This window comes from Anser cygnoides, chromosome Z, assembly GCF_040182565.1.
Source record: "Anser cygnoides isolate HZ-2024a breed goose chromosome Z, Taihu_goose_T2T_genome, whole genome shotgun sequence".
Lineage (NCBI taxonomy): Eukaryota > Metazoa > Chordata > Aves > Anseriformes > Anatidae > Anser > Anser cygnoides.
This window is the reverse complement of record NC_089912.1, coordinates 84,082,121-84,101,664: the sequence shown is the minus strand read 5'-3', so window position 1 is coordinate 84,101,664 and position 19,544 is coordinate 84,082,121. Positions and strand designations below refer to the sequence as shown.

General features: G+C 37.9%; 1 protein-coding gene across 2 annotated transcripts; it reads right to left on the bottom strand.

The window, feature by feature from the left end:
- Positions 1-625: 625 nt before the first annotated feature.
- Positions 626-10,761, bottom strand: LOC106046378 (monocarboxylate transporter 13-like). 2 transcript variants are annotated; one of them, XM_048050719.2, is made up of 4 exons: positions 10,282-10,761; positions 6,151-6,294; positions 4,208-5,008; positions 626-2,446 (listed from the first exon to the last, which is right to left on the bottom strand). In XM_048050719.2, the coding sequence occupies exons 1-4, from the start codon at positions 10,490-10,492 to the stop codon at positions 2,220-2,222; spliced, it is 1,383 nt and encodes a 460-aa protein (XP_047906676.1). In that variant the 5' UTR covers positions 10,493-10,761; the 3' UTR covers positions 626-2,219. The 2 variants fall into 2 exon arrangements, with proteins under 2 accessions (XP_047906676.1, XP_047906675.1); XM_048050718.2 differs by lacking the exon at positions 10,282-10,761 and adding an exon at positions 6,417-6,795.
- Between the last annotated feature and the right edge of the window lie 8,783 nt (positions 10,762-19,544).

Below are 19,544 nucleotides of genomic sequence, written 5' to 3'. Positions count from 1 at the left end.
GTATGTAAATGCACAATGCTGCTATTGAGAAATCGGATGGATGAGAAGGTGAAACACCATGTTCTAGTTCTGATCTTAGTTTCCTTACAAAACCCCATTTCTCTGAGGTGATGTTGCTGATGCCTTGAGTATACAGTCACTTGAATTTATGCAAGGATTTCACAGGTGTTACCTTTTAATACATAAAATTTAAGAGCAGAAGATGGAAGAGGAGGTGTAATTACAAGAAACCCCAAAGAAATCCAGACCTTTTCTCAGAGCCAGCAGTCTGTGGCAAACCTATACACTGATGAATCTTGATGATAGGTATGGTAAGTATGCTTCCACTGTAACTGAAAATAATATACTTGACCTTTTAAAAAGAATGGTGGTTGTTTTTATTCTGCTGACAGTGTGATTCCATCTTTCTAGATGAGATTTTTATTAATTTGTTTATTTCCCTTAATTGATAGTCTTTATTTTTCACTGGCATTTAAGGTTTTCTGTAGTAGGCAAAGCAAAGAAACATATGTACCTTGATAAAGGCTTTAGTTTTGTGTTTACCGGGAATTTCAGTAGAACCACTTCAGTATTTCAGTGCTGAATCTACTTCAGCAACAAATACAGTACATTAAGTGTGGGTAAGGGGACCTTTCAGTTATGATGAACATCCTCATCCTGATAGCTTGGGGGGGGGCAGAGGAAGCACCTCCTTTGATCTGACTGCCCCTGTGCCCACAGCCACAGATGCTGCTAGCTTTCTGTACTGCCCTTGGCAAATGTCAAGATGCCTCAAAACACAGAAATTGGAGACAGGGATTGTAAATAAAATATAGAATTTTAATTGAAAATGCAGAAGTTTAATAGAAAGGAAATGGCCTGTATTAAATGTTTCTCCATTCGTTCCCCCTCCAACAATTCCTCTTCCAATTTAAAAAACGAAGGGTTATTTTGAGTATCAGAACACTGCAGTGACTTAGACTTCTACAGAAAACTATGTTATTAAATTGAAATGACTGAAACATGTTTTGCCAGAAATTTCAAGTCCTTGCTACAAGTCTTCGCCTGGCCAGTTGTGTCTCTCCCACTGTGTGTTCTGTAATCCAGCCCTCACAGATAGTTAGTTTACTAGTAGCTCAGCTAATTTCCTGTAAAATAATTAAAATTTTGAAATTATTATTATTTCTATGTTATGAGAAATAATTATTGTAGATGAGTGATTGATGTTAAACTTGGCTACACAGATAAAATGTTTCAATGAAAAAACACTCTGAAGTTCATAAGTAAGGCAGCTATAACATTTGGTGTAGTTTGAAAGCCCTTAAGTGCTATGTTTTTTCCTTCTACTGTTTTTTTTTTTTTTTTAATGTGATCCAGTCCTTCCTCTCTTCTCTTCTATTACCTCTGCCGCAGATAAAATAAAATTACAAAAAAGATCTGATTTGGATACAGACTCTTTTTGTTCTCATAAATCAAATACGTGCTCAAAGAGCCTTAGGATAATTGCAATGTAGAACTAAAGAGGAACTCAGGAAATCATCTAGTCCATCCCACTATTCTGAGGCAGCACTGGGTATATTTAGATTCTCTCTCTTGTCTCATCTATTCTCTGATATCTCTATGCTATTTTATTCTCCCTATACTCTCTTTCTATGCTTAACTGTCTATAATGAGATTTATGTTTTTTTGTCATTGTTCTTTTTTTCCATGAGATAACACCGCCTTGCTGTAAATTATGCCATTTACTGATTGCCTAAATAAGAAAAAAAAAAATTTGTTTTCTTTATCTCAGACTATTACAGATTTGAAGGCTGTTTTCGTACTCTCTAAACTTTTTATTTTCTAAGCTGGACAGCCTTTATTTTTTACATTTTTTCTTTAAGCCTTTTTTTTTTTTTTAGCATTTCTCATTCTTGTTCCACTTTACACTTTTGCACTTTATGTATGTCTTCCAGTTAAAGCCTTGCAAGCATTTAGTTTAGATCATAGATTCTCTAGCTTGCTTATCACAGCCTTATGGGACTGTGCTGAAGACTTGTAAAGTTAAAATGGAACTTCAACATCAAAATAATATGGCAATGGTTACAGGGATTGTTTACTTGTAAATGACTGACTTTCTTCCTCTGTTTCAAACATTCCTACCCAAAACATCCACCATTTTAAAAATCCTACTAATATTGACTTTGGAGAAAATCAGACACTTTCATAAGTCCTGAAAAGTTGTAAGATGTCCAACGTAGTCACACCACTACATCATGTTCTTGATAACTTCTGTTCTGAAGTTTCAGGAAATGGAGAGAAGGGTATGGTAATGTTGACTTCTCTGGTTTAGTATTAGTCTGACTTCCTCTTTCACTTCTTTGTTGAAATTGATCTAAAATAACTAAAAATACAGCTGCTAGGACAAGAGTGGCTCCTGCCATGTAGAAGCCTGCTTTGTAATCTCCAGCCATGTCCACAATCAGACCTGGAAAGAAAAAAAAGACAGTAATGTGACTGATAGAAAATAGGCTAACGTGAATTAGCTCATCAGTGTGAACATATCCTCTCTTAAAGGGAGTATACTGGCTATATAACTGTGTTGCAGCTTTCTACACCATGAGTGCATAGAATATTGGTCCATTATAGCATTTTAAAACATAAAACACAATTCACTTCTCATTTACTTTATATGTGAACTTTAGCAAAACATAATGCTATACAGTTTGAAACACTTTCCAACCCAAAATATGATGGACAATAAAGGCAATGGCAGAAAAATAAACAAATCTTGCAGCTTTGTATCTTAGTAGCCCCATATTCTGAGGTGTAGCTATCATCAGATGCTGTAAATCAGACTTCAGCTGTAGACCAGGAGTTTAAAGCAAGAAAGGATATGCCCTCTGCTGATAGGTTGCCTATAGTGCTGCTACTGACCTCTGCTCAACATTTTTCAGTCTTGGGCATTACTGAAACAAAAGACCCTGTTTTTTTAGGTAGCTTTAACCCAACTGAAACACCTAAGCCATTGTGCACCATGCAGAGGAAATAGTAGCAGTGCTGTAGCAGTGCATGCACTAATAATACTGGCTGCTTGGTGGGCACAATGGCAGTTCTCACTCCTATCTAACATCAGTCCTGCTAGGCAGAGGAACTCTGAAACCAAATCTTTGCGTTTTACTCTTAAAGTAAGAGAGAAGAGCTAGTAAAGCACTAATGGTTCCCTCTGCTCTTGTACCTTCTTTTTCGCTTGCTGCATATATGTGAAAGGGATCACACTGATCCCCAGGTAATCAGTGTTTGTGATCAGGCACAGTATCTGTAAGTCCTGTTATTGTTGTAGTTTTTTAAGATCTTCCTGGCATAACTTTGATACTATTTCTTCTGAAGTTCTCCTTAATCTTCCTTGTTTCTGTATCTTCAAAAGAAGATTAAAATGTTACAGTACTTACTCTGACCCACTTGCAGCCTTTTATGTGGTGTCATTACCACAGAAGTCATGGTAGTCTGTGAGCAGTGTCTCATTTTATTCAGCAGTCTTTGGATGAGGGCTCAGATCTACTTTTTAGATTGGTCATTTTTCTGCCATATCACTTCGTAAAGTCCCTACAGCCTGCAGCTGTTTTTCCTCACATTTTTCCAAGATGACTCTTGGTACTGCCAACCAATATCCTTGTGCTGTCTCATTGTCTGCTTTCTCTTCCCACTGTTTTTTTATGCTGCCTCCCCATTTATTATACTGATTACCTCAAATACTGCCTGAAAACAGCAGGCATCTCTGTGAATATTTCCTCGGGGTTCACATAATCTATTGTTTCAAGCTGTTAAATGTGACCTTCTGTATAAACCTTTCCAACAATACCAGCATTTATGCAACACCATTAGTATCAAAGTTCCAAAAATCCAACAGTATCTCCTCGGCAAGTATGGATCTGCTGCTTGCTCCAAAGGTACACTTTCATAACAAGAGAATGGGAGTCCATCAAGTGTGAATCAGGAAACAGGAACACCATATGAACCCTGCCATTCTTCCCTGCTTTCATGTTGAAGAGGTATCTCTAAAACCACAGAGAAGAAAGGAAGCAAGATATTTTTAGAGAAATTAAACTGACTCTTTGTTTTATTTACTTCTTGGTCCAGATACTCCTGAGCAAACAGAGGGCAAAATTTGGTCCAGATCCAGATTTTTCAGTCTGGGTTACCACTCCTCATATTCTTGTAAACTGTATTTAGCAAAGTATCAACTTACCAGCAAGAGGAGGCCCCAGAAAACCTCCAGTGCTTCGAATGAGCATGAAAAGCCCTAGAGCACTGTCAAAATCTGACATGCCCACAACATCCGCTAGCACTGTAATATGAACGGCGACTGTTGTGCCAAAGAAGAATCCATAGAAGCCAGTGAATATTGCCAAGGACAAGTAATTGTTAGCCAGTGGCAACAGCATCAAGGAAGTGCTGATCAGTGTAATTGTCATTGTCAGTAAATGAATAGTTTTGGTAACATGGAGATTGGCATACCACCCACATAGCAGTCTGCCTGCAAAGTCCACCATAGCCAAAATGGATAGGAGGGAGGCAGTCCAAGATTCATCTATTCCCAGGCTGTAGCTAAGTGGAACTAAAAATAATGGAGGAACAAAAAAGCTCATAGCAGCTAATATGCCAAACATGGCATAAAGAACAAACTCCGGTCTCTTCACAAGCATCCAGTTGAAGGTTTTGTGGGTGGTAGAAGACTTTTCTTCTTTTTCTATCCTAGATGCACCACTGCCAGGTGGTGTTTCAGAATGGCTCGCCTCAAGGCAGCAGTTGCTTTTCAAGGGTCGCATCAGCACTCCGCAGACACAGATATTGAGTTGGATGCCACCTATGATCAAGAGGGCACCTTTCCATCCATATTGGCCAATCAACCACTGGAAGAATGGCCCAAATGTAAATGCAAATGCACATTCTCCAGCACTGGCAATAGCATTAGCCAAAGCTCTTTTCTTGGAAAAATAATGGCTAACAATACTAATGGCTGGTGTCCATGAAAAGGAAATCCCAAGTCCTGAAAAACACCAATACAAATAGTGCCAGTTAGAATCTGATGAGGTATTCTGTGAAGCTGGAAATTAAAATAGTCAGCACTCTTACATTTACAAAGTTTAAAAGTGGGAAAATAAAAATAATTTTTTTCCTAATGGGAGCATCAGTTCAGCTGTACTTTGTGTAAGAATGTATTTTTAGCATTTGTTCTGTAAGAATAGGTTTTAAGTTCAACTAAAAAAAAAAAACGAGTATGATGTATACACAACTGTATTCTCACCATGGGGGGGGGGGGGGGGGAATAAAAATAAAAAACCCACTGTTTTGACAAATTTGCCGTGAGATTAGAAATCATATGACTGTGGAGTTGAAACAAAATAGACTAATAGTGTTCATTCTGACCTAATTGAGGATGGTCCTAGATCAGATCTTTGGATTAAGTTGAGTTCTGTTCAGGGTTAGAAGCTGAAGGAGGATGTGAAGGAAGCTGGTGTATTACCTCTACTTTTCATTGTTTTGCCAGACTGCTTGGCTTCGATCCTGCTTTAATTTAATTTAATTTTAATGATTCTTTTGAAAGTACTTAGCAGGCTCAGGACTGCCAAAGGACTCAAATTCCAGACATTTTCTCAGCTATCCAGCATGGAACTGGGAATGGCTTATTTTATTCCCTGCCAGCCTTGCTTCCTGTTCCAGGAAAATCCTAGTTGAAAATAAATTTCTGGCCTGTTTTCACCTGGAGTGAAGCAAAGGATTTCAATCAACTGAAAGCCAGGAAAGGTGTTCAAAATGTAGTATTATGTGATAGAAAGTAAAAAATTTGGGATCTTTAGGTCTCTGTGCTTCAGCATTCATTAGGCTCTTCAGACCTTCACAGAGCTCTCAGCTCTGATTAAAAAGATAAAACACTTTTCATTTGCTGGTTGCATATAATTAGAAGGTAAAAATTACTAGCATCTAATTATTACTTTACCATGTCATTCAGTTTTCTAGCACGAATTCTAGAGTGGAACACGAGGGGAACAACTTTTAAGGATGGTTAAAGGTTCTAGATGTTTATAAAATCAGAATAGAAATCAGATCTTTAGAACTCCTACCATTAGCATCCACAGGTAAGGGCTCTGAGTTGCTAGTGAAAGAAACCTGTAAAGCCAAAAGTCATACCCTGTAGGAAGCCAGTTGTTGCATACATCCAGACCATGTTGAGCCCAAGAAATCCCAGTGCCATTCCTGAAAAAGGAAGGAGTCCTCCAGTGACCAGAACTGCCCGATGGGAGTATTTTACACATAGTGCGCTGGCAACGGGGGCTAGATCAGCAGCAAAACAGGAGCAAGATAAATACGTTAGGAACATTAAGCTGATTGACGTGACTGAGCAATCACATAAAGCACTCAAAAATGAAATAGCTTTCATTCAAAGAAGCAAATACCCAGTCTTCTGTTCTGTGGGGCCGTGGTGCATGTGTGAGACAATGCCACAGCCTGAATTCTGCTGTATTCTCCTGGACACGAGGGCTCATCAAGATCCTGCCTCATAGGGAAATGACAGCCCTGGCAACACAGATTCAAAAAGAAAACACACATATCTATTCAAAAAACATTAAGTGGATTTTTTTTTTTTAAATGGAAAGAACATTTCACTGTTTTCTTTGTGGAACGGTTCTACTGGATATAAAGACACAACCATGTGTCTTTTCTGCATGACAGAAATTCGTGTAGCCTTTTAGCAGAAAGGGAAACCCCATCCTCAGAATCTCTAGGTTAATCTATAAAAATGTCTATCTTAATCTATAAAAATGTATTATTGTGAACATACAATTTATATGGCTGGCACAAAAGGTTTCTGGAGAACATCAGCTTTTTACCCTCTACACTTTGCAAAATCATCTGTTCATGAAATTGTGAGAAGTTTTATAAAGGACAAAAAGTTGAGGTTTATTTTTAGGTAATATTTTTCCAGGAATTATGCAGTTCATTTCTTAAATTTATATTTGACTGGTACAGTTCCTCTCAGCAGACTGTAGGAACTCTTCAACACAGAGAGGAAAAGGTGCGTGAAGTACAGATCTGAGGTTTTTTGCCTCAATCTCACAACTTGGTGCTGCAATTCCGAAAAAAAAAAAAAAATGCCAACAAAGAAATGTTAGGAATGTTTTTTGCTTAATCAAGGATCAGTTCTTGCCTAGTTGTTTTTCCACCAAGTTATAGTTGTATAGTATACTTTACGTGTATTTTAAAGGATACTTTATGGTACAGTATACATCATATAGAATATAGTATATGTAGTATATGGTATACCATAAGGTATACTTTATGGTATACCTTAATAAGACCATACCTGTCACCAAAAGGCACTCTCTGTTCTGTGCGGATGATGTCAAGTGCACGTAGTTATGAAATAATAATGGCCACTAGATGGAACCGAAGTAACACGGGACAAAACCCGTTGTTCGGTATGGTTTCTTAGAGAACACAAGTAAGCTTCATGAGAGTTATAGGTATTTTGGACTCTGGAGTTCCGGGATGTAATGAAACTCAGTTAATGAAGGCTGTTGTTATAAACTGAAATAAGCGGTAAGACAATGAAGAGAGGGCAGTCAGCAAAAGAGGTTTTATAGTAGGTTGTAGGGGCAGGCTGTTTTCCATTCCCCCCATTAAGTAAGATACGAAGAGATTCCGGTAACTAAGACAAGTGAAGTAAACCTGACAGAGAGATATTAACAATCACAAAGGCTGCAGGATGCATGTTATCTGAGAGAAGCTGTACAAACCCAACATGTCCTATCAGCATTTACAACGAAAGTAAAATGATTTGATAAGCACGTACGATTGATACTGGAATTCAGGTGTGGTTTGTAAGATGTAGTGGAAGGGATGAGATAGGATGAAGTGTATGCATTTGGAGAATCATACACATATGATGAGCAAAAGAAGAGAAAAGTAGGCTGAGGGTAACAAGAAAGATCCATAAAGTGCTTAATGATGAAAGATCTGCAATTGGAACAGAGCTACTACCACAGAGCAATTTTTTTAGTAGAGAAAGAGAAGAAACAGAAATTGAAGCCAGGATAGCAGGAAGAAGAAAGGAGCTAGTCACAGAACTGGGAGTGGAGAAGACAGCAAGGGATCAGAGCTTGAAAGGATAAAGGGCAATGCTCAGAAAACTTACAAGCAACCACAGTGCCAAAGAGAAAGGTGACGGGAGATACACACTACTACCAGGAAGAGGCCTATGCATGTGATGGAGAAATCCCTGCTCTGGTAAATTGAATGGCCTGTTGCAGACGCAAACCCCCAGGCAGAAATGTGCTCTCCTTCCATGAAAGACATGGAGATTCTGAAAAGATGTTGAAAAGATCCAAATGGGAAAAAATTAATAATTCACTGATCATCCTTCATACTGAGCCAAATGACACTGAAGGTTTCCCAGTGGGACATGTTAGGAAAGACTAAGCCAGGCCAGGAAAGATGCTCAAAGAACTGGAGGCTCAGATGATCTTCAGCAGAAAGTCTTCTGGTCCCTATAAATGAAGCAAAGGCAGGAGAAGAAGGAAAATTAATGAGTGATGCAAGAAATTGTGAATAGCTATACAGAAAGGTTTCAGAATATTTGGCCATCAAGCTGTAAGAGGCTTATTTTAAAAGGATTTCGAAGGCTGAAAAACAATTTCTGCTGAAAATTACAGCTGCTTTCTTTGAAGTACACCAGCCTTACACCTGCTAGACAAATGTAATTTTGCTTGTTTATACATTGGCAATTTCATTTAATCTGTTCTATCCTTGAGACATTCCTATATAATGTAAATATATTTTAAAAATAAGCAAACAAACAAAAACAAACAAACAAAAAACCAACATTTTTTTTGAGTTCTTTTATCCTCCTTTTTTTTTCCCTACACTAAATTCATATGCATGAATGACAAAATAGTATCACAATTAGGTCAGTGATAAGTGTAGTTTGTAAAACAAATTGTTAGATTCCCATTTTTTTATTTCTGTAGACCATGAAATAGATGGAAAAGCAGAATTCTCATTGATTTTTCTATTTCAATTATTTCTGTCAGATTGAAACAATGCTGCGAATAAAGCAAGGATAGCAGTTTATGGAACTAACAAAATCCTGTCAATCCATATTTTGCTTTATCTTTTGACTTTGATTTTGAATTACTGTTTTGTTCTTCTTAATACACTTTACAAAGATAAATCAGTTGATCTTTGGAAGTAATGCAATGATAAGCAATAATATTTGCAAGTAGTATGATAATACTGGTAGGTGTGGACTGAGTAGGAGGTATATAATTGTACAGCATCTATGCAATGAAACCTCTTCACAATGAAAATTATGATAACATTTCTTACATAAGGATACTTACCTGTTGCAATTAGATACCCATTTGAGAATATGTATAGAGGACCTCACCAGTTCTATGCAGTTTCTGCCTGCCCATTTGTAATCTTCATTATAAAGGTGAAGGATGATCCAGTTTACAATGGCACAAAAGACTCTGTAAATGACTAAGTGAAGAGCCAAATGCAGTATATCTGATATTCTTCCTTCTTTACTTTGGTGAAAACAGGCATTTGGCCTGACCCAATAGCTCATTGACTGCATTTGACTGGTCTAGTTTACTCTCTCTTTCCTTACTGTTTGTATGGTCTTGTCTTCCCTTTCCTCTCTATAGGTAAGCTGATTTTTTATTTTTATTTTAACTTCATGAGCTTTCTCTCAGATCATTGACTTGGAACCAGTCTTGGCAAGGAGAGCCAGAACTGGCATTAGGCAAAAGGAAAGGGGAAGTTTGTGAAGTGAAAAAGGAGAAATGGGGAGGAAGCAGGGCTGAGAGTCACCATTTTGGCAGCAGATGGCTTATCTGATAGGCAGGGTCACAGTTCTTGTCATCAAGCACTTAGAAAAAGTGATAGTCACTGCAAAATCAGTGAATTTGCAAACTGGTTTAAGTGCTTGATCCAACAGGCTCTGAAGTTCTTAGGATTTCCTCCACTGAGTTTGATACGAAGCCTGTAGGAATGTTGAATCATGATTCTAGGTACATAAATTCTCTGAGGTCAACTGATTTCTTTGTATACACAAAGAGTCCTCACTAACATGGATACCTTTTTTTTTTTTGTAAGAGACAGAATAAGGTAGCATCATCTTTACATGCTTTGGTTTTGCATGTTTTGTTGTTGTTGTTGCTTTGTGTTTTGTTTTGTTTCGTTTTTAAAGAACCTCTTCAAAGTTTCTTGAGTAGTTAAGACCTTAAGACAAAGTGCTAGAAGATCACTTTTACCTACCTCCTAAATGAAAAGTGGCAATAGTTACTGACGTGATCCAGGAAATGGTGCTTGCAAGCTCATCAAAGTGCTCCTGGATTTCAACAAAGAACAGACCAAAAGTCTTGAGAACAGCAGCAGTCAGGCCCATCACCATGAAGGCTGACACCACCACAACCCATCCATAGCCGCCATCTGGTGGACTGCTCTCTTTGGCATGCACCTTTTCCATGTCTCAAATCTTCTCTCAGTTGTTGGTTGGTGGTTTTTTTGTGTGTGTGTTTGTTTGTTTGTTTGTTTCAGGAGTGGTGGTGAAGATTTTTAACAGATCTGCAAATTAGTAGAAGGCCCAGTGTTAAATAAATGAATTCAAATACTCTTGGAATGATTTATACAAGTAATTACCTAATGAAAATGCAATATGCATTTCAGTGGTTTGATTGAAAATATTAGCTGGGAAACAGATGCTCTAGGAGACAGAAAGAAAATTAGAAAGTAGAAGAAAGAAAGTAAAAGAGGAAAAGAAAAAAATGAGAAAAACATAGGCATGGGGGACAGAAGAAAAGAAGCAAGAAGAAATGAAAGTGAGAGGGAAGATGATCAGAAAAGAGATGGTTCTCAAAGACAGGTCCAGGATTCTTACTATTTTAGTTAACTTCAAGAGCCCTATCCCACACATTTTACAAACAAACACTTTACAGCAAGAAGGAGAAAAATTAACACCTGAGAGGATACCATGCTTCCTCATGTTCTCTGAGCAATGCAATAAACTTTACAAATTTTAAAATCATCTAGGCAGTTGTTTGTACACATCAGCCCCTGATCGTAAGTGTGTATATGGATGAAGCATAATTGTAATTTCTATGTTGCTCCTATGAGTCATACCTATGAGTCATATGAGACGTAAAAATGTGCTGCAGAAAACTTAAGGGTTTCTAAATGCTTAAAAGTGGTCTCTGGCCCAGGAAGTCTCCAAGCTGCAAGTAGTCAGGAACTGGGAAGTATCACTTTATGCTTATTCTGTTCCTAATCGTAAAAATCCCCTTTGGGCCTAAACCAATATATTGACAGTGTGAGTAAACTTTCAGGGAACCATAGATAAGAACTTCACAGTGATCTTTGTAACACTTGAGCATTTATAAGTCTTGATGTTTCCAGCACTGCAAAGCATTTTTATCAGAATGCCTACTTGCGAAGGCATCTTTAAAGGTACAAGAATATCTTATTAAATGCAGTACTCAAAAAATGCGTTTCTCCTTAAAATTTTGTAACACACTTGGAGTAATCATGAAGTGCATGGAAGACGTGTGATCTGGCTGAGAGAAGGACATTCTTACTTTTTTCTTGCTTCTTCATGGACAGTATAAATGACTATGAGTGGGTATATTGTACTAAATGCAAGAGACCAAATAACACAGACATGGCATAGGAAGCAGCTTTGTTCTAAAAGTGAAAATGTGAGCTAAAAATGAGTTTAATATATTTATCTTCCATGTGTGCAGCTGAGAAAGATAAGGGTACCACTAGAAGCCATCCAGTACGAAGCAACAGTCACAAGTTCTGTGATTTGCTCCACTGAGGTACATGACCTCAGGGGGGCCTAAATAACTGAGAAAAGGAGGGGGAAAAGAAGCCATCAGACCCTTGTGGGGATCAGAAGCAAAATCATCCCACTGCCATGTGTCTGACTCAAACTTCTGGCTAACATATGGCACTGGATGCATTTACATGACAGACATAGCCAGACAGATTCATCAGTTGCAGAAGGTCTCAGACAACATCCTGAATATCTTAAAACTCAGACAGAAGAGAGGAAGGAATGCCTTGTGTTTGAGGTCTATATGAAGGAACCTGGTTTTCATTTTCACAGTTTGTGGGTGATCTCCAGCAAGTTATTTGATCTTGCTGTGGCTCTATTTTCTCAGTTGTCAAATGAAGCTAATACTTTCAAAGATCATGGATTTTGAAAATGTTACCACTTGTGTTAGTGCTCAGATACTGTAAGAAAATTCAGAAACTTGATCCAGCTGTAGCCATATCTTATATTCCTGGGCTCAAGTGCCGTGGTTGTAATTTGTTCTGAGGTAGTGAAGAACACTAAAAAAGGTGCAACACTCAGGCTAAATAAGCCTTCATGGGCAGAACAATACTGATATTTCTGCACTCTGCATGGATATGCTTGTGAAAGGGATTTTGATTTTTGCTGCAAGACAGATAGAAGAAATCCTGCTACTTACCAAGCAGCACACCAACTAAAACAAGCATGATAAAATCTACTTCCTGATACTACCCAGGACTCTTCACCTTCATTAAGCAAACTCTGCCCTAGGAGGAGTACAAATCAGGCCCCGCTGCTCACAAGACTTAAAGGAACTTTTTTTTTTTTTTTTCTGACTACAAATATTACTTCATGTCAAAGCTGAGAATTCATTCTCCAGACTGTTTTAATGATCACATTGCTACATGCATCTCCAAAGAGAAATGACTAAACTCAAAAGGGAAATGACTATTCCAGTAGCTTCCCAAATGAAACAACTATTTTAGTTGCTTGATTAATTAATGAAGTTATCATCTCCTGTGAGCCTTACAGATGTGAAAGCAGTGCAGCTACATACCGCAAGGAATTGCTGAAACGCCTGAGATGAGTAGAAGAAAGCTTAAATGTTGCAGTTGGTGGGCATGTTTCTGACACCATACTCTGCTTTCTTCACTCCTTCACTTGTAAACGAGAGCTGACTAAAAGCACGTAAATGAGACAAAACTCATCTGAGAAAAACATTAATGATGTCTTTTTACTCTTAACTATTAAGTAATGGCAAAAGGTATGTTTTTATGTCTTCACTTTTCCCCTTGCCCCAGAAAATGTGTTTTTAAGAGTAAGGGGGAAAAACCTGGAGGGAAACTGCTGCCGCACCTCCAAATACAGCAGTTGTGTTAGTTAATGCTCTTCAGACACAAATTCAAGAATATCTTTTAATAAATTATCCTTTTTTTACTTCATTAACATAATCTTAGTCAGAATATCTCTAATGAACATGATGTACAACACAACTTAATGACATATCATAACAGGATAGGAAAGAGCAGCTGAATGCTCTAAGCAGAGAGTTTGAAGTAATAAAAATGAAGCACTGCATAAAGAAATTACCTTATTCAGATAACCCAGATTTGTATGGGATATGAAGTTCCTCCTTTACCTTCTAGTGGTATGTAAGTTCTTGAGTTGTGCTGCAAACCACTGGGTCATCTTACTCATTGTTCCTTGTATGCACAGTCTAGATGAACAAGCCAATATCTCTCACTCAGGATGTGCAAATCGTCAGATTTTATAAGGATTCCCTCCCACCTCTACAAAAGTCATTTGACTCCACCTACACTCAGAAAACAAAGTTCTGTCCTGACTAGAGCTCAGAGAGAGCAAAATCAGGAATGGGTGAAAGGAATGGAGAAGGAAGGCAAATTTTATAATGTATCTGAATTGTACTGGTACTAGACTTGGATTACTCTCCAAAGTTTTTATTGAACTCAACTATTCAGCCAGTCAAAAAGTTAAGATGTATCAGTCAACTTCAAACTCCCTAGTATTTTGGGGCAGTTACTGCCAGTGAGTTCAACCATTAAATTAATTTGTCATTTCTCTTCCAGTTGTGCTGTTGGCCAGATGTTGGCTACTGCTGAGCATCACATAGCCTGCAGCAGCCACAGAAATGATAGGAAGGCTGAATATGCTGTCCAGATCTCAAGCCTGCAATATGCATGGTCAGAATGTTTTGCCATATCATTCAGGCATATTCCCCTTTGTTGTATGATTTTTTAAATTATTATTACTTTTTTATTTTTTTCAGGGATGTCATTTTCCTAAATACTGCACTTTTCTGCTAGATTTCGTATTGCTTTTATCTCCCAGATTCCACTGCTAGTTTATGGTGACTGTTTCTGTATTTCCTAACCCTTGGCCTTGTACTATGCTCATGCTGGCTATAACCTGTTATTGTAATACCTTGTGGCAGGGAGCAGGGTGAGAGGTCTGTTGCAGTAGTTTGTCATTTTTTTTGGTAATCTCTTTATTTACATACCAGTGTACTTATCTTGTGACTTGACCAGTAATCTCTGAGTCAAGGGGCAGGACAAATGTATGGATTGGTTAGTTGACTTTGCATAATTAAGACAGAGATGAAAAATTTTGGTTTTATACTTTTTTATCCTCTGATGTACTGCATGAGAGAGAGCTATTGCCATAGCTTTAGGACTGACTTTTGAGATGCTGAAGCAGTTCCAGCTTTTATCCAAGGATAAAACCTTCCAGCTGCCTTTGGACAGAACGGACAGCACAGAAAAGTTAATTTCTTGTAAGAAAGGATATGATGAGCTTCTAAGCGCTCAGTAGAAGAAAGAAGAAAAGAAGGGGCTACTATAGCCATTCACCCAATACAATTAATCTGAGTATATATTCAACTTAAGTTGTATCCTCTTGCTTATTTGGTTTTACAACTGAAATAAAAAAATAAGCTGGAAAATAGAGTTTAGTTCTATATGACAAGATTTCATGCAAGATATTGTTTGGTAGTATGTTCCTGTTGGTGCTGGAGAATCCTTATAACATGCTTCCAGCCATGAGGGATTAACTGCATCTCAGAAACGAATGATACTACTGGAAATTTCATATAGGGCAAGTAAATCGGGTGAGAGCTTATGTGCAGTTAAAGAGGTATGTCAACGGTATCACCTCACACTTGCTTCGGTCCAGCAGGAGAAACAAAGCCTAGGGTGTCTAATAAAAACTTCACAGCCTGACATTTAATTTCTTTACTTCATGATAGTTTCAATGCAAGTTGGTTGAAATATATAGAATGTAGGTTATCAAAGTAGACCTAGTAGTTAAATGTGTTAATTCACCTTGTGCTGTTCAAAGGCAGGATGGTGCCTAGCCTTTAGTGCCGTAAATTACTGAAAACTAAACTCAGTGACAGTCCTTTTTGTGTGAAATATTTTGAAATCTATGCAGCTGATGATCATTCTTTGATAAGCTCATATTTTCGGCCTTGGGATGTCAGCAAGTCCCTGTATATAGTGGTGACATTCTAATTTTCTTTCACTGGGATGATTCTCTATGACTGTTTTTTGGGGCTAGAGAAGTCAAAAGAATAGCAAAGAAAAATTATGTGTGTGTGTGTTAAGTGTGTGTAAGTGTCCATTGCTGACAGAAATGTTGCTACCATCCCTTCTTTGCCATGCTGCTGTCATGTGGTCTTTTGCACAGAGAACCACACTGGTAGATTGGTGAACTGATCCAGCTGGGCAAAACTCTCCACCGGGGTAGTTCTTCAATTTGGAGAAATTTATTCTGTGCCTTCAGAAGGCAGAAGACAGAAAAAAAGTGGACAAGAAGAAAACCTGAGCGATGAGGCTGCTTAATCCAGAGGAGAAAATCACATGAGAATTGTAGCACAATTAGTATATTCACACAACTTGGGAATCTATGATCCTAGAAACTCTGCTTAATAGGCAAAGAAAAGTATGTGACTCCAGAGGTATAGGTGTAGATTCCCAACTGAATTGCGGACTAATTTTAAGACAAAGTTTCAAAGTGACTTGTCAGGAATGATGTTGTTTATGTCTCCTTTCTCCTTCCTTCCCTTCCCATGTTGGAGGAAGCTATATATAATATTGCTGCACAGCTTCTGTCTGAAAAGCCTGAGAGGCCTTGAGCTGAAGACATCTTTATGCCAGATTTTCTTACAGCCTTATATATATATATATATATATATATAATATATATACATAAGGTTGTGTGTGTGTGTATATATATATATAGTGGAGGACTTGTTAGTGTTAGGTCAGAGGTTGGCCTAGGTGATCTTGGAGGTCTCTTCCAACTTAGATGATTCTGTGATATATGTGCTAGATGAGTAGGTCTGGTTCTTACACAGAAGAATGTTCTTTCCATCCTAACTCTGTAGGCTTACGCTACCTTCTGGAGTCTCACTGTGATAAAATAAACCACCTGTATGTTTACAGGTGGGTGAAGCTAATCTGTGTTGTCCAGACAGCTATGCACATGATAGATGTTGGACCAGATGATCTGAGAGGTCTTTTCCAGCCTGAATGATTCTATGATTCTGCGGTGAGGACTGTGACAAACAAGACTGTATTTCTCGCTTAGAGCTATAATCCAAATGGAAACAAACAGCAGAACAAATGGATATTGTTCATCATAGCAGAGGCTAATATTCTGTAGTCTCTCTGGAAAATGCTTGCCAGTGTTTTACCACTCTCGTGATTTTGTTTTCCTCTGCATCTAATTTGAATTTCCCTTGTTGCAACTTATGACTTTGCCCGTTGTCCTTTTGCTGTGCCATTTAATACATGCCAGTCTGAGTCTGTTATTCCTGAAGAACTGTCCATTATCCCAATACTGTGTCATTTTTTAACCATGTAGGTTCAAGTCTATACACAAAATAGTGATCTCAGGAATAGTGCATCAGTCAGTCAGTCTGATTATTATTTTAATATTCTACTCACTGAAATTATAGGACGTTGTTGTGGCCTGTCATGACTGTGACTTAAAACCAGAATGTTCAACCTGACAGCACACTGAATACTCACTTTCTACATTCCATCTTACTCCATACTTTTCATCTTTAATCATAATCATGTAATTCGGGTTTCCCAAAACTGCTCTTACATATTTCTATCACAGTAAATTTTTGCTCAGTTGATCAGGATAAAAATCTATTTTCACAATTTTTTGTCAATATATGGAATGTTTATACTACATGTGCAGCTTTGTAAAGTACTTCTCCCTAATCGCCTATTTTTCCTCTTTTTCCTCTTTTTTTTTTTTTGAAATTCCAACATAAAATCTAAGCCTCCCTTATTTCCCCTTAAGAAATAAGAAAAAAAAAAAAATAGACTCCAGTTGTATAAACAATGTTTACACTTTTTCTTGTTTAGAATTTAAGAATGTAATAATACTCTAAGAGAGCTTTCAGGTTTCCATTCAAATATTGAAGAAAACACCTTTATTCCAGGTGGAAAGAAGATTCTCTTCTGTACAGATCTGGTTTGTCAGCTCAGATTTCACTAAGTCTGAGTACTAGTTTATACTTAAAGTGTTTGAGTAAGCACAAAATATGTTCATAGGTAGACTTCTACACAAAGTATTTGATGTGAAGTGAAATGAGAAACTGCCTGGAACATCTGTACTTCAGGAAATAATGGTGATTCATGATCAGAAGAGATTATGATTAAATTCTGCCCAATGAAGTCACAGAGAGTTATTTAACCATTCAGGATCTAGCTGGTGTCTTGATTTTTACCATTAGACCTGTAGAACAAAATTAGCAATGATTTAATCATATGTGCCTTTCAAAACAAATTTTTCCTTCTAATCTGGAAACTGAGATAAATGGCTTAATGGCTTTGCTGCTGTAAATGGTTGCCGTTCCGTCGATTTCAAAGATATTTAATCCCTTTCACCATCAGAAAAATTCTTCATTAATTTCTCTGTTGGAACAGGGCTGCTTTCATAGAGGATAGAACATACCTTTCTGTCTTTTTTATTATTATTATTATTATTGTAGTAAATGAGAGATGAGGTAAACAAGTCTCCAAATTGTAGTTCTTATTTAAATAAACTGGACAAACTTAAAAGGCCATCTTGCTATAAATACACAGAGATACACAGAGTCTGGCAAAGTCTCCTAACAGTCAGCTGTTCTCAGATGGAAGGGCTGACAGCTTATGAAAACATGTTTCCTACGTTCAGCAGCCCTTGGTGATGATCATGCTCATCCCTCCAACTCTAACTACCAGCTCTTACCATGCACCCAGTCTTTTTTTTTTTTTTTCCTGGCCAAAACCTTTATGAGAGCATTACATAAACAGACAGCAAGCCAAGATAAAATATTGCAAGGCCACATGATTTCTCAACTAAACACAATGTTTATCGAAATGATTGAATCAAAAAGCCTTTGCCTTTGGTTTGTGGTGTTAAGTGATTGTTAATGCAGTATGAGTAGCCTGAATATGAATTGTCTGAGGACTGTGTGTAGGGAGATGTTAGCATGGGAAAGGATTAGGAGACTATTATGGAATAAATAAATAGACTGACATTGCTGACAAAAACAGCTACGTGGGATGCAAAACCAAACTGGGTAAGAAATATAGGTGATCATGGAGTGGCCTGAAGCCTTGAAGGAAAAAAATGAGATAAATCTTGACGTGACTGAAGGAGAACCAGGGAGGTGATTTAGTTGCATAATGTTGTTAGGTTGATGGATGAAGGTGGCAATTTCTGTGCTTGTTTTCTTGTGTAGATAGGGTTGCTGGCAATGAGATTGTTGGAGAGGTGAACAGCAGAAAGAGGCAGCAATCAAGCTATTGAGTGAACAGGGCTTGATAGAAGCTGTCAGACTGTACAAGAAGGTGAGATACTTAATAGACACTGGAAGAAAAAAATACTTGTATTTAGAATGTGTTCAGGTTATCCTATTATCAGCTTCACAGAATCACAGTTTCATAGAATGGTTGATGTTGGAAGGGACCTCTGGAGGCCATCTTTTCCAAAACCTCTGCTCAAGAAGGGACACCCAGAGCAGGTTGCTTAGCTTATCAAATGATCATTAGCTTAAAATTGAACCTTTCCAGGCTGGGAGCAAAAGAAGAAGCCTTCTGTCCTGAAATCAAGCAGAGGTGTCAACACTATCTCCCTGCCCCCGCCCCCTCTCCTCCAGCCATTCTCCTCCAAAGCCCTTGCCTCCCTTCAGTAACAAAGGGAATGCTGAGCGTGAATTAAAGAGTATCCTACTCACAGAGTGACAAAGAGCCTTAACAGGTTATGAAGGGAGTATATGTCTATCTGAAGAAAGGTTGTTTGGGTTTTTGACAAGCAATAATCAGTTCATTTTCTCTAATTATTGGTTATGATTACAGCTCCCATTACAAAATAACAGAGTAAGGGAGAGATGGAGCACAGAAAATATGTATCTTTACACAAGAGGGAAAAACACTATTTAAGTCTATCAAAACAAAATGGCTAGGTACAGTGCTAATGCAAACAACAATCCACCTGTGCCCTATCAGTCTGGAAGCTATGGATGGTTCTTCTACTTGTAGTTGCTGAAATGTGTGACATGGATTCATCTCTTCAAAGTACAGGATGATTGTAGAAATGCCCAGTTCCTGGGGGTGTCTCGGGGGTTAATGAAGCATCTGCTGTTCTCATATCTTGGGAAAGAGATGGACATATTTAGTTAAATGAGCTCTGAATGACCTCTGGGTGA

Coding starts and splice junctions, on each gene's coding strand:
- LOC106046378 (XM_048050719.2), bottom strand. CDS start 10,492: ATGGAAAAGGTGCATGCCAAAGAGAGCAGTCCACCAGATGGCGGCTAT. Junction 6,295..10,281: donor TGCCACTTTTCATTTAGGAG/GTAGGTAAAAGT, acceptor CTGCTGATCTAG/CCCCCGTTGCCAGCGCACTA. Junction 5,009..6,150: donor AACAACTGGCTTCCTACAGG/GTATGACTTTTG, acceptor GGTGTTTTTCAG/GACTTGGGATTTCCTTTTCA.